The 15,032-nt window shown below is 41.9% G+C and overlaps 1 protein-coding gene across 2 annotated transcripts in view; it reads right to left on the bottom strand.

Annotated features, from left to right (window-relative positions):
• Window positions 1-319: 319 nt before the first annotated feature.
• Window positions 320-15,032, bottom strand: part of LOC109872976 (neuronal PAS domain-containing protein 2) — a 69,667-nt gene continuing 54,954 nt past the window's right edge. The window contains exons 9-21 of one of the 2 annotated variants that reach the window (XM_020464424.2): window positions 14,246-14,364; window positions 13,095-13,177; window positions 11,524-11,630; window positions 11,057-11,204; window positions 10,703-10,787; window positions 10,260-10,389; window positions 9,931-10,040; window positions 7,652-7,849; window positions 7,286-7,504; window positions 6,932-7,125; window positions 6,314-6,406; window positions 2,679-2,889; window positions 320-2,555 (exon numbers count right to left, since the gene is read on the bottom strand). In XM_020464424.2, the coding sequence (XP_020320013.1) occupies window positions 2,319-2,555; window positions 2,679-2,889; window positions 6,314-6,406; window positions 6,932-7,125; window positions 7,286-7,504; window positions 7,652-7,849; window positions 9,931-10,040; window positions 10,260-10,389; window positions 10,703-10,787; window positions 11,057-11,204; window positions 11,524-11,630; window positions 13,095-13,177; window positions 14,246-14,364 (1,934 nt within the window). In that variant the 3' untranslated portion in view covers window positions 320-2,318. The remainder of the gene's footprint in view (window positions 2,556-2,678; window positions 2,890-6,313; window positions 6,407-6,931; window positions 7,126-7,285; window positions 7,505-7,651; window positions 7,850-9,930; window positions 10,041-10,259; window positions 10,390-10,702; window positions 10,788-11,056; window positions 11,205-11,523; window positions 11,631-13,094; window positions 13,178-14,245; window positions 14,365-15,032) is intronic. The other variant, XM_020464425.2, reaches the window with a different exon arrangement.

The following is a 15,032-nucleotide window of genomic DNA, read 5'->3' as shown; positions in this document are numbered from 1 at the left end:
ACAAACTGACACAGTAAAACTATGTTGAAACAATGTGTTCCTAATATCACTTAAAACAATGTTTATGTTGGGCTGACCCCAGCAAGAGGCCAACAAGTTTTTACTGAATCTAATATGGCCCCCTTTCCTGATGCCAGCATCACTCTGAGAAAAGTTGACCTGAGTCTTTAGTGTAGATTAAGCCATTCTAACAAAGTCTTCAGCAGATACAAGCTGTACCTCAGTAAAGATACTGCTGATATTCATGGTTGAAGGAATGTTAAAGATATTTCCATTTAATTCACATAGTACATTAGTTTATAGTATACAACTATATCTCTTTTTTTTACATGAGTACATGCTTGCCTAGAATCATAATTTCAACAGCATAAATCATTTCTTCTAAATTAAAACGACACATACTATAAGAATTCTAGAACTTGATCTCTTCAACCAAGATGAACAGCACCAGTCTTCGTGAGAGTGACTGTAACCGATGAAGTGATAGCGACTCAATGTCCACAGCAGAGATTGGTAGGATTGTCATAAACGTTGTACAATTTAAGATTCTTATCACTCCACAATGCATTTCAACCTTCACTTCATGTGAAATGGAACATTTACTTTAGATTAGAATTCCAATATGTTGTTCCAGTTTGTTATGGCTAGTGAGTGTAAAGGGAAATTGAGGCATACATTTCCCTCTTTGTTTGACAGGATATAAGTGTTTCACAGTAGGACTTTCCCATTAAAATATTACAATATCTAATGGGGGTAGGGCAACTCAAGTCAGATACCTACTGTTGTAGTTATTTGGGGAAAACGTATGGAACTTGAAGGGAAAAAAGTAAATAGGAAATACGTAGTATTATTTTAAGTGGTCAGTTTGATTGTCATTTACATTAGCAGGCCATTTGTCTCTGGTTAGTATTTTCTTCATACACAGTATTCCTAAAATCACCAGTGTATGGACATAATTACTCATTCATGGATAAATACACTTATAGTCTCTATAGTCCAAAAATCAACAACATTCTGCTGAATTGCAAAGATGACCAAATATAGACAATTAAACTGTAACCAACAAATTATGACAAGTACAAATTGTTAATGTAATACTGAGAATATTTGTTTCCACAAATAACCTGAGAAAAGAATTATGTTATGAAAGTATACATAAACAATGTAAGACAACTACAATATATTAGTGATGTCTTCCTAATCATTGCAGCATCTGTTACACTTGATACAAAACAATGAGTTCTTAGGTGATTTGGGCAACAAACTACTGTTACTGTGCTGTTAGTAGCTGTTAATGCATTAAGATCTTATTGACTTATCTTTCAATGCCTGATTAAAAACGCACCCAGTAGAACAGCTTAAATTTGTTTAGAAATGTATGATAAACAAACCAACATGCTATGGTAGTCTACTAATAAGGTTTGCTCTTTCCATTAAGGTGTGGATAAAGAATATGAAGCTTGATTTTTATGAATTATTGAATACAAATGTTGCCATAATTAATTGGTACTATTGTCCGCTCTTAGAAAAAAATCATGTCTAAATATTTCATTCTATAATGAAAATAATAGTAATTGTATGAGGACATTTGTTGCTGTGTCAGTCATGCAAAATATTTTTTCCCCAAACATGGACTAATAGTGTTGAGTGGTGAATATACTTCAGTGTTTTAATAATGATATCAACTATGTCTGGGAGTGGCTGATTGAATGTTTGATGAAAAGATCATCAAAATTAACCCCTTCCTTTATGTTTCCTTGAAACTACTGTTTCGTAATAGTCTTCCTATGTCAAAACGAATATATGTATGCACAGCAAAACCATAACCTACAGACAAGTGTTTTTCATGTGAAATGAAGATGCAACTCTGAAGGAGTAAATGCTCACTGCATGTGTTTACTCTCTGGAAACAACAGATGGTATGACCACAGTGCAGTCAGTGCACAACAAGGCTCACCTAACAACCTCTCTTTTTGTTGAAAACACATCTGCATGAAATCACACAGCAGCACGGTTTTCCTGTTGATTACTTTGATCGTTTTTTTTCCATCCAGCAGTGTCATGATGAAATATGACGAGTAAGCATGGCCTCCAGTAGCACAGTGGAGTGGGACAGAGATGTTGCTGCAGCGAATATGATCATTTTGTTTTTGATGTGTAAAAAAGCCACAATGGCTTCTTAAACAGTGAAGAACACAGCACAGCATGGGACCAAATATGCCTCGCTGTGTCTTCTATGCATCCCATAGAATTCTGCCACCAAACCTGTAACAATACGTTTCAGAAGATATCTCACCACTCTGTTTGTGTCTTCGGTGCTACTGAGTGAGCATATTTCGGAAGTCTGAAAGGCTGCCAGGCTGGTTTTGGGAATGGTGGTGTTGCCGCTGTTGCTGCTGTTGTTGCTGCTGTTGTTGTTGTTGCGGTTGTTGTTGCGGTTGTTGTTGCTGCTGCGGTTGTTGTTGAATATAACTGACAGTACCTTGTTGTGGGACATTAGTAGTGTGGAAAAAAGCCTGAGTGGTTCCACTGTGTAAGAGTCCTTGGGGCTGCATCTATCAACAGAAAGGGATTAGGGCATAAGTGAGGCGATACTAGTTCTACTAGTTCTACAGCCAAACCCCTCCAGCCCAAGGCCTGCTATCACACTACTACAAGTAGTAGGACTACTACTGTACCTGAAAGAACTGCTGGGGCTGCTGCAGCTGCAGAGAGTGCTGGCAGGCCTGCTGCTGAGAATGGTAGGTGGGCTGGGCCTGGTGCGTGATAAAGCTGTTGTGAGGGATCATGATAGAGGACGTGAAGACGGGAGAGGGGACCAGGACAGCGTTGCAGTTCACATGCTGCATGGGAAACGACGGGGTCATCATCTGCTGCTCCAGGGTGTATCTGGGAAGGGATGGGTGCAATCAACAGGTCAAATACGTTTACTATGTTGATAGTTACAGAATGTGTGTGCCATTCAGAGGGATCTATTTTCGGCTGGTGTTACTGTGGTGTTAGTGTCAAACGCACGTTATTTAGAAACATAAAAAAACGAATGTTTTTTTCCCATTTTGCTTTATTTGATTAAAAACCAAGCATAGCCTCCCTCCTCTTAATTAAGTATTTTTTCCCCCCTGCCAATGCTGTCGCGAAAAAGTCAAGACTGTCGATAAACGGTTTGGATCCTGAGACCGCTTTGAATTACATCTTAATCACCAAAGCTTTATTTATTTTTTAAAGTACGTTTGACAGTCGCAAAACAGTGAACTGACATTCCATTTTTATCTATGTATTATAGGGAGATCCACGTTATTTTAGCCATGCAGGTGCAGTTTTGGACACGAATAAAACCCCCTCCATGATGTAAGCTACGTGTCCATGCCCATCATGAAATGAGCAATGAGAACATCTGTACCGGTGAACCTCGTATTTAGAAGTTATTTTCCTGTGACAATTGCTTGTTTTGCGTTTCATATTTTCAAAACCAAAGCCCTAGGCCCACTATAATGACTCCCTTACCCTAGGCCCACTATAATGACTCCCTTACCCTAGGCCCACTATAATGACTCCCTTACCCTAGGCCCACTATAATGACTCCCTTACCCTAGGCCCACTATAATGACTCCCTTACCCTAGGCCCACTATAATGACTCCCTTACCCTAGGCCCACTATAATGACTCCCTTACCCTAGGCCCACTATAATGACTCCCTTACCCTAGGCCCACTATAATGACTCCCTTACCCTAGGCCCACTATAATGACTCCCTTACCCTAGGCCCACTATAATGACTCCCTTACCCTAGGCCCACTATAATGACTCCCTTACCCTAGGCCCACCATAATGACTCCTTTACCCTAGGCCCACTATAATGACTCCCTTACCCTAGGCCCACTATAATGACTCCCTTACCCTAGGCCCACTATAATGACTCCCTTACCCTAGGCCCACTATAATGACTCCCTTACCCTAGGCCCACCATAATGACTCCCTTACCCTAGGCCCACTATAATGACTCCCTTACCCTAGGCCCACCATAATGACTCCCTTACCCTAGGCCCACCATAATGACTCCCTTACCCTAGGCCCACCATAATGACTCCCTTACCCTATATTTAGCAAAGATAGGTCTACATTTTGTTATTTCATTTCTGTGAGACATTTAACAAACTATAATGAACTAACATTGGAATTGGAGTTGATTCAATGTATAAAATACCATAAATACACAACTTAAAGGAACCACATACTTCGCCATGGAGCACGTTCTGATTGGCCAGTGAGGGGCCAAGCCTCGACACACCCACAACTTGTTTATTCATCAAAACCCAGCCCTTTCACGACAATGCCAGCAAGTGAGCCGATATTTGTAATATTCTAAATAGCAAAAATAATTGCCACACCCCTGAAACTATAACGCATGTGCTTAGATTTACCATTGCGTTAGGTTTCTTAAAATAGAGCCCAGAGGGTGAATGGGCCAGCCAAAAGATTGAAGTGCCTTTGAACAGGGTATGGTAGTAAGTGCCAGGCACACCGGTTTGAGTGTGTCAAGAACTGCAACGCTGCCGGGTTTTTCACGCTCAACAGTTTCCCGTGTGTGTCAAGAATGGTCCACCACCCAAAGTCCATCCAGACAACTGTGTGAAGCATTGGAGTCAACATGGGCCAGCATCCCTATGGAACTCTTTTGACACCTTGTAGAGTCCATGCTCTGACGAATTGAGGCTGTTCTGAGGACAAAAGGGGGTGCAACGCTATATTAGGAAGGTGTTCCTAATGTTTTGTACACTCAGTGTATGTAGACTATGTGGGTATGGTGTGATTCTTTGCAACTAAGGGTATACCATGTGTTTTAAGTACATTCAGTTCAGTTCAAGGATAAATGCATTAATTGTTCCCATATTTCACTACATATACAGTACCAGTCAAAAGTTTGGACACACCTACTCATTCAAGGGTTTTTCTTTATTTTTACTATTGGATCACATTGTAGAATAATAGTGAAGACATCAGAACTATGAAATAACACATATGGAATCATGTAGTATCCAAAAAAAGTGTTAAACAAATCAAAATATATTTTACATTCTTCAAATTAGCCATCATTTGCCTTGATGACAGCTTTGCAGACTCTTGTTATTCTCTCAACCAGCTTCACCTGTAATGCTTTTCCAGCAGTCTTGAAGGAGTTCCCACATATGCTTAGCACTTGTTGGCTGCTTTTATTTCACTCTGCGGTCAAACTCATCCCAAACCATCTCAATTGGGTTGGGTTGAGGTTGGGTGATTGTGGAGGCCAGGTCATCTGATGCAGCACTCCATCACTCTCCTTCCAGCCTGGAGGTGTGTTGGGTCATTGTCCTGTTGAAAAACAAATGGGATGGGATGGCGTATTGCTGCAGAATGCTGTGGTAGGCATGCTGGTTAAGTGTGCCTTGAATTCTAAATAAATCACAGACAGTTTCACCAGCAAAGCACCCCCACACCATCACACCTCCTCCTTCAGAGTGGGAACCACACATGCGGAGATCATCCGTTCACCTACTCTGTGTCTCACAAAGACACGGCGGTTGGAACCAAAAATCTCCAATTTGGATTAATCAGACCAAAGGACAGATTTCCACCGGTCTAATGCCCATTGCTTGTGTTTCTTGGTCCAAGCAAGTCTCTTCTTATTATTGGTGTAGTAGTTAGTAGTTGTTATTTGCAGCAAAATCGACCATGAATGTCTGATTCACGCAGTCTCCTCTGAACAGTTGATGTTGAGATGTGTCTGTTACATGAACTCTGAAGCATTTTTTGGGGCTGCAATTTCTGAGGCTGGTACCTCTGATGAACTTATCCTCTGCAGGTGAGGTAACTCTGGGACTTCCTTTATTGTGGCGGTCATCATGAGAGCCAGTTTCATCATAGCACATGATGGGGTTTGCGACTGCACTTGAAAAAACTGAAAGTTCTTGAAATATTCCAGATTGACTGACCTTCATGTCTTAAAGTAATGGGCTTGTTTCTCTTTGCTTATTTGAGTTGTTCTTGCCAAAATATGGACTTGGTATTTTCCCAACTAGGGCTGTCTTCTGTATACCACCCCTATCTTGTCACAACACAAGTGATTGGTTCAAACGCATTTACACTTTTTTGGTTACTACATGATTCCATATGTGTTATTTCATAGTTTTGATGTCTTCACTATTATTCTGCAATGTAGAAAATACTCATTTGAATGAGTAGGTGTGTCCAAACCTTTGACTGGTACTGTACGTCAAATAACCAACAGCATAAAGAGTCAACATAATGATTACACACACACTCAAACACACACTTACTTGGTTTGCTGGATGGCTGTGTTGCACTGGGAAGCCTGGGAGCTAACACGGCTATCAGGTACGAGTGTCTGCACTGGCTGGTTGAGCAGCATGCTGCCAGAAAGAACAGTCTGTGTCATTCTCAAAGCTAATACTACAACCTTTCTAAAAAAATACATTTAAAAAAGCCGTCTGGGCCATGGGGACAGACTGCACAAGCTGTTATTTTCCACCCGTGATATATTTCTCAATTTTCCAAACACAGTGTGAGTACAATGGACAGGACAAAAGGTTTTGTGACTCAAGGAGACTATTACCTCTCCAATGTAACCTTAAACTTTCTCTTCAAGGTTAGCGTAAGCACGTGTAAAGCATGTGTTCTTTCATTCGGAATTCATAAAATGTAGATGTGATTTCAACTTCAACTCATAAAGCTTTGTTTTGATAAAATACATCTTCCCATGTCAATTGTTTCCCAAAATGTACTGAGTTACAATTTTTTTTTTCTTTTTTTTTCACAATACCAAACTAAAGGCTGAATTACACTGACCATGAAGAACAGACTTTCGCCAACATGTTCTTGAAAATAATTCTGCAACAAGAAATCAGACTGAGTGGTTTACTGTCTGTAGGGCTCACCGTAGCTGTCTCTCTTGGCTAAACTCAGAGTCTGAGTGTCTTTGGTTTACGTCCTGCAGTGCCTGTGTGGTTGTCTGCTGAGAGAACATCATGGGGTTGCTGTAGAAGGGCATGGTCAAGTTGGCATGGGTCTGCACCGGGAGACTGACTGCCTGCATCTGCCCGCCTGCACTCCTTATCAACCTCTGCTGCACCTAAAGCAACAACAACAACACTGAAACTACCACCAGGTTGACTACAGTCATGCAAACCCCACTTCCTTGTACATTTTGACAGAATATTACCCTGCTTACTCTATACAAAGTAAACGTTGAAAGCTATTGGGATAAGAGTAGGGAGGGAGAACTGGGGTACCTGAGGGGAGGGTGTGCTGTGCTCTGTGAGGAGAGAGTGAGGGGACGAGCCGTGGGCTCCATGAAGAGGCTGTTTGGAGTGGCTCGAAGCCTGCCTGATCACCCCAGACTGGGCCTGCTGCTGCTGCTGGGCTGGCCTCCCTGGACCCTGATGCTGAGGCTGTTGCTGCTGCTGTTGGACCTGGCCAAAGTCACTGTGGACCGGCTGCTGTAACAACATCTACAGTGCGCACAAATACGCACACACACACACGCACGCACACACACACGAGGGAGGGATTAGCTACTGTATCCCACTGTACAACAATTAGCTTAGGTTTTGGGATCGTTTTAGGCAGGGTGTCTGACTAGCGGTAAGCAGGGTTACCTGGAGGTTAGCCAGCTGCAGCTTCTCCTTGATGTCATGCAGCTCCTGTTGCTGAGTCTTGATGTCCATCTGCAGGATGCGTGTCCTCTCCTCCAGCTGCTCCTTGAGCTGGTGCATGACACCTAGCTGAGGCTCAGGAGGCTGCTGCTGGTACATGGACTGTTGCTGCTGCTGTGGCTTCTGTTGTTGTTGCTGCGACTGGAAGAATAGGATACACAGCCATCATGATAAAGGCAGTTCATATCACAATACCATGTATGGGTCATGCTCTGGCACAAGCCTTCACAGCTGCTCACACACATTTTCAGAGCCAAGGAGGGCTTTACAGTAGTTCAGAAATACAGCACTCAATAACTTGAGGACCACAGAAATCACCCTCCCAATCATTACAGCTTGATTAGCACTTCCAGCTCTTCTTCTTTACATATTATGTAGATGTTGGAGATGGTTTTGCTGGGCCTCATCTCAGATGAGTTGAAGTGATCATCTTGAGACAATTTTAACATACGTGAGAATAGTAGTTTTGCATCTACACTGAACAAAAATATGAAAGCAACATGTAAAGTGTTGGTCCCATGTTTCATGAGCTGAAATAAAAGATACCAGAAATGTACCATATGTACAAAAAGCTGATTTTGTGCACATATTTGTTTACATCTCTGTTAGTGAGCATTTCTCCTTTGCCAAGATAATCCATACACCTGAGGTGTTGCATATCAATAAGCTGATTAAACAGCATGATCATTACACAGGTGCACCTTGTACTGGGGACAATACAATTCCTCTCTGAAATGTGCAGTTTCGTCACACAACACAATTCCACAGATGTCTCAAGTTTTGACGGAGTGTGCAACTGGCTTACTGACTACAGGAAGACCACCTGAGCTGTTGCCAGACAACTGAATGTTCATTTCTCTACCATAAGCCGCCTCCAATGTCATTTTAGAGAATTTGGCAGTACGTCCAACCAGCCTCACAACCGCAGACCACTTGTAACCGCGCCAGCCCAGGACTTCCACATCCAGCATCTTCACCCACAGGATCGACTGCGACCAGACACCCGGACAGCTGATGAAACTGTGGGTTTGCACAACCAAATACTTTCTGCACAAAATATCAGAAACCGTCTCAGGCAAGCTCATCTGCATGGTCGCCGTCCTCACCAGGGTCTTAACCTGACTGCAGTTCGGCATCGTAACCGACTTCAATGGGCAAATGCTCACCATCGATGGCCACTGGCACGCTGGAGAAGTGTGCTCTTCACAAATGAATCCCGGCAGCGTGTAAGGCATCGTGTGGGCGAGTGGTTTGTTGATGTCAACGTTGTCAACAGAGTACCCCATGGTGGCAATGGGGTTATGGTTTAGGCAGGCATAAGCTACGGAACAACGAACCCAATTGCATTTTATCGATGGCATTTTGAATGTACAGAGATACCGTGATGAGATCTTGAGGCCCATTGTGGTGTCATTAATCCGCCACCATCACCTCATGTTTCAGCATGATAATGCATGGCCCCATGTCGCAAGGATCTTCATACAATGCCTGGAAGCTGAAAATGTCCCAGTTCTTCCATGGCATGCATACTCACTAGACTTGTCACCCATTGAGCATGTTTGGGATGCTCCTGATCGACGTGTATGACAGTGTGTTCCAGTTCCCACCAATATCCAGCAACTTCGAAGAGGAGTGGGACAACATTCCACAGGCCACAATCAACAGCCTAATCAACTTTATGCGAAGGAGATGTCACGCTGCAAATGGTGGTCACACCAGATACTGACTGGTTTTCTGATCCAAGCCACTACCTTTTTTCAAGGTATCTGTGACCAACAGATGCATATCTTTATTCCCAGTCATTAGAAATCTATAGATTAAGGCCTAATGAATTCATTTCAATTGACTGATTTCTTAGTATGAATTGTAACTGAGTAAAGTCTTTGAAAATGTTGCATGTTGCATTTATATTTTTGTTCAGTGTAGAATTTAAACATCATCTATATTTACATCTAAATTATGATAATCCTAAATGGCGTTGGTGTGGTCTACAATCAAGTGGGTGTGGAAGCATTTCACGCAATTGAACGAGCAAGTAAACCAACAAACAAGAACAAGCTGTCATAATACTGTGAGACTACAAGACAAACAGTGAGCAGGCAGGCAGGTGACAGACAGGAAAACTCAACACCAACCATTGCGGAGTGCTGGCTGCAGGTAGGAGAAAGGGGGGGGGGCTTAGTTGGGGAAGGAGGTCAAAAGAGTTTAGCCCCAAAGTCTACCTTTGCACTACTGGGTGCGAGTCTGGACAAATTCTTCTCTGTCCCAGCGATGGATGCAGACTGCCGTGATGGTGTGCAAGCATCTGTGTACCGCAAAGATGAGTTGGCTGCTGGGAAAAATGTATCAATAGGTACTGTAGAAGGTTATGCATACTTCATAATTAACCATCTAAATTCAAAATAGTATACATTAAGTAAGTGTGTGGTGGTGCAAAGTTTGGAATAGGGTGAGAGTCGTGTTGTATGGTACAGGATTCAAGTCGGAACGGACTGATCCAGTATGGGGGTGTTTGGGTTAGCTGGACAAAGAGATCAGCAGGGGGACTGACATGCCGTGTCGGACAGGGCCGTGTGGGAGGACTTCCGGGAGCTGTGGGAGGACACTGAGCGTGCCCCGCTCATCCTGTCCAGTCCGGAGGGGTCCAGATTGGGACAGATGTCCAGGTACACCTCCTGAGCCTGAAACACACAGGATAGAGGAGCATTAAGTACTGACAGCACCAAAAACAAGATTTGGAACACACATCTGCTTTTACCCTGAATTCACAGCCTGACACTGGATAGCACCGTATTTACATGGCAATTCACCATCCCATTCAGTTCTGAACACTGACATTGGAGTGGGAAGTAAAGCACTACTGTACATGATTACTACAACTGGAACTCGACTTGGTAAAATGGCTACGCATTATGAAACTTGAATACTGTATGTTATTGTAACATTCTTCACGATTCATCATTTATATTTGATCGTAGAGTCTCTTCTTCATACCTTCATGGGTGACGAAGTGGCCATGTCAGGGGACGTCTCCTCCAAGCCAAACTCTCTCCTCCTCTCCGCTCGCACCTCCGCATAACTACAAGTCCGCGAAAGAGTGCAATAGAAGGAATGATCAAATGCCAAATGATCTGCCCGTAAGTCAAGCTTTCCCATTATATTCATCCTAAATGTACAATATCAAATGACAGACAGATACCACAGACCCCTAATGCAGTAGATAAGGTTCAATAGCTCTACACTCGACCGATCTCGAACTACAGGGAGGCGATAACTTTCTCCCCCCCAGGGGGCGTTAGAGTATACAATACCAAACATGACAGCGAGTGACAGAGGAATTAGGTTTACCTGACGACTGTGTGAGTGCACACTATGAACTCTGGCTTGGAGTTCCACTGGTGGTATGTAATGTAGTAGTGTGTCTGGAGCCAGATCCACTGCTGACCCTTGCTTAGAAACCGATAGTAGCAGGATTTACCCTTCCCAAACTGCATTACTGTGAAGACAACACAAGACAGAGGGATATTTTCAGCAGTCAGGCATATACAAACCACTACACCACACTGCCCTAGTTCACAGTGTAGTGTGATGTTTGCATCATCCTAAAATATCAGAGCAGGGGTGAAAAACTCTAAGCAGCCTCATAGTTCCAGGCTTTTTATGCTCATTGGTGAAGCAGAAATAGAAATGTAACTACAGCAGGATGACCTATTTCTGTGAAATGGCTGCCTGGATCCTGAGAGCGAGATAGGGTAGGAGAAGGGGGGGGGGGGGGGGGGGGGTGAAAGAGAGAGAACGTGGAGAGAGTTGCTTACATTGCTTATGACACCGGGCTATAAGCTCCAAGTCATCCACATGATAGTAATCGTAGCCAGAAGTCCCAAGAACCTCAAAGGGCAAGTACCCAATGATTGGTGAAGCTCTGAAGAGAGAGAATAATCAAGATATTAAACAACTATGTTTTATGACAACAATAGACTGGTTAAACTGGGACAATAACTAGAGTATTTATTTTGTTGGAATTTACCATTTTATACCCTGAAGAGAATAACTTGATTGATAATTCCATAACTACCTTGACGAGTACATTGAAAAATTCATAAACATTATGATTAAATAAACCTAACAAGTCTGTATTGTCTCAAGCACACAGGGTAATAGAATCTCATCTTATGCATACTGATATGACACGTTGACAGAATATCAACTCTCTAAATTGGTTAGGGCTGAGCGAGTGGGACGTTTCTCATGCCTCAAAAATGCATAAACAGGGCAATGTTGTATAATCACAGCTATGATTATGACTTGATTTTGGCTCACTTGATGCATTTCATTCATCAATGCTCAGTTAAATCCATTTAGCCTAGGCCCCCATAAGCCAAATTCAGAATGGCATGCAGGTCACATTATGGAGGCAGCCATTCATGTAACCCAGTACAGTAGATGTCCAATTATAGCTCAGCAGAGGACACAACGTACAATTTCCTCCCCTGGTTTTACCCAATAATATATAAACCCTGGATTGCTGATGCTATGTATTGGCCAATGAGAGGCTTTGAAGCCACCGGTTGGCCATATTGGCACTCCCCAGAAGAAGCAGACGTCCATAGGAATGAATGGAATTCTACAGTATTTCAATTAAATGTTTCAGAGACAAAATTACATGTATTTAAGTATTTTTGTTGTTGTAGTGGGGACATTAACATTAGTACTTGCAAAAAAATTATACTTTAAGGAAAATGTTTTTATATATTTGTTCATTTTCAGCTCACATAATGTAATTTAAATGTGTAATTAATGTGTCTGTAGTAGAATAAACATGAAAAAACAAATGTTAATGGATTTGATTTGATACTGCAGCGCTGGTGTCATGAATGATAGAATGTAGCCGTCTGGGCTGTTTCTTACTGGGCCGTTATCTCTTGGTGTTGCAGACTAATCTTGGGGCTCCCTGTCACTATCCAGGGCATGGCAGCAGGTTTAAAGGCCTTACTGGGTGAGGAGGCCCGGCCACACGGTGGAAACTAGCACAATCAGTCAGTCACGCTACTAGCAGCAGCAGCAGTCTGCTGATCACTGAGCCTGATCACCCAAAGCCAATCAGATGGCACGTAACCAAGGGACACACAGCGTGGCATATGACACACAAGTTAACAGAGTTTACAAACAACAATATCATGTTAATGCCAACATAGGGGAAAGGAGAGAACAGCAGTTGTCCTCTTAAATCTATGTGTTCCTGTAGTGTTAAAGATGTGCAGCCCAGAGGATGTCAGTAGATGGGCATCGATGATAGTGTAGCTTTCCATCAGGCTATGAAACTTATCAAATTAAAGACGGATAACAGATGGAAGACAAGATGTACATGTTTCTCAGCTCCTCTTACCTGTGATCTAAGAACAGGAACTTCCATTCAAGGCTGTGTCTGGATGTGAATTCATCACAGGGACCTTCCACATTACACAAATCCTGGTCAAAGAAACAAAAATATGAATTTAAGACCAGTCCTTAAATCCTATAAAAACATATTCTACCTTGGAATTATAAAAAGTTATATCTGCGAAAACTCTAGATTTGAGTTATTGAGCATCAAAGCATCAGAACTGTTTTGCAGTGATGAATTCCTCATGAAGTCCCTCACCTTAAAGGTAAGAGTACAGAGTATCAAAATCCTGGAACATTTGTAAATGTGTTTTTTTAGGGGAGGGGTTTGCAATTGTAACATTGTTTTTCTCAAATGTGGATCTGGGTTGAGTAAAAAGGTTATTTCATAGAAAAGTAAAGTAATTCATAAATGAAGAGAATACACTTCCTTCAAACCACATTATCAAGTACATTAATTCATGTTCACCATATATTTGTTAAAGCCATAGTTTACTAAAATGACAAATAACTAGGAACATCGCTGAAGCTTACATCTGTATCAGTAAACTTAAATAATTGTCTGGTCTCTGATGCCCATAGTAAGCAAACTACTTGCTAGTTATCCATGAAATGTGCAAAGTTTATATTTTTGGGTGAAATACTCGTTCCATGGGAAGTTTTTGTATTGGTATATAGAATGATATCAGACAAAATAACAACGCCTCTCCAATGGGCCTTTAACATGTTCCAAGGTACCTATATTTATTTATGTTAGCCAGAGCCATTCTTCTGCAAAACTGGTTGCAAAAGAGGGCCATCGTATAAAATATCAAGGACTTGGAAGTCAAGGACTGGGAATTATAAGGTTCTTTCTTCAAAATGTATAGTTCTGACATATGGAGCAGTATTCAAGTCCCAGATCTCAGAACTGTTTTGTGATGTCTTACTCTTTCATGACTAAATAAGTACATGACTTTACATGCATATAATATGAAGATTAACAATGCAAAAACCTCTAAAACAGACCTTACAAGGATATTCAAAATGTACTATTTTCTGCTCCCTCTTCCAACACCTTTCCACGGTTCCTTACACGTAATATCCACAGACATAGACCATCTGTATGTTCTCAAATAGAATCAGCAAAGATTTAGCAAAAGAACGTGATCTTACCTTTAAAAATTGCGGAGTGACTAATCGTACAGTGGCAACAAGGCAGACCTGCTCTTCCAACGATGACGGCAGGGTTCTTGGTAATGTCAAATCAAACCCGTTACAAGAAGATGTAGGCACTGTGAGTCAGAAACAACAGAAACAACAGTCACTCTAAATATCTCACCAGAGGACAGATGTAGGAATAGCAAATATGAATGAACAACTACAATCCATTAGGTGTATTACAACAGCATATTATAGACACTGAGTGACGACCATCAACCCCACACAGGTATATCTGTTACAAGAGGATGTAGGCGCTGTGTGTTTCCATGCCACATCAGTGTGTGCTGGGTTTTTTGTCCTTGCCCCTTTAATCACACACTAATTGGAGAAAGGAAAATCATCAGGACTGTGGGGCCCCTGAGGACTGGAGTAGTGATCATCCAGCTAAGAGTCGAGGGTAATGGCAAATCAGACTAAAAAATCTATGATTGGCTGTGTGGGGTTATTCTACGAGTGCCAAATATTTTTACATAATCTTTCCATCTCAACACACACTCTGGTGACTTTACTATGGCATTATGCTATTCAAATGACTGGAAGTCCCGCACTTTAAAGAGTATGGAAATACCCAACAATACGGAGTGTCATTTCAGAAGAGAGGGAAACATTTCCTCATACGTCTAATTTTCCAGTCAATTAGCCTGATATTTGAATAGTGATCCACAATGAGATTTGCAGTTCTGAAACGTTTAAAGTTTAAAAACCTGTTTGATTGTCTGCCTGCTTTATGTCTTGAGTA

Source organism: Oncorhynchus kisutch, linkage group LG28 (assembly GCF_002021735.2).
Source record: "Oncorhynchus kisutch isolate 150728-3 linkage group LG28, Okis_V2, whole genome shotgun sequence".
NCBI lineage: Eukaryota > Metazoa > Chordata > Actinopteri > Salmoniformes > Salmonidae > Oncorhynchus > Oncorhynchus kisutch.
The sequence above is the reverse complement of the archived record's forward strand: the minus strand, read 5'-3'. Positions and strand labels throughout refer to the sequence as shown.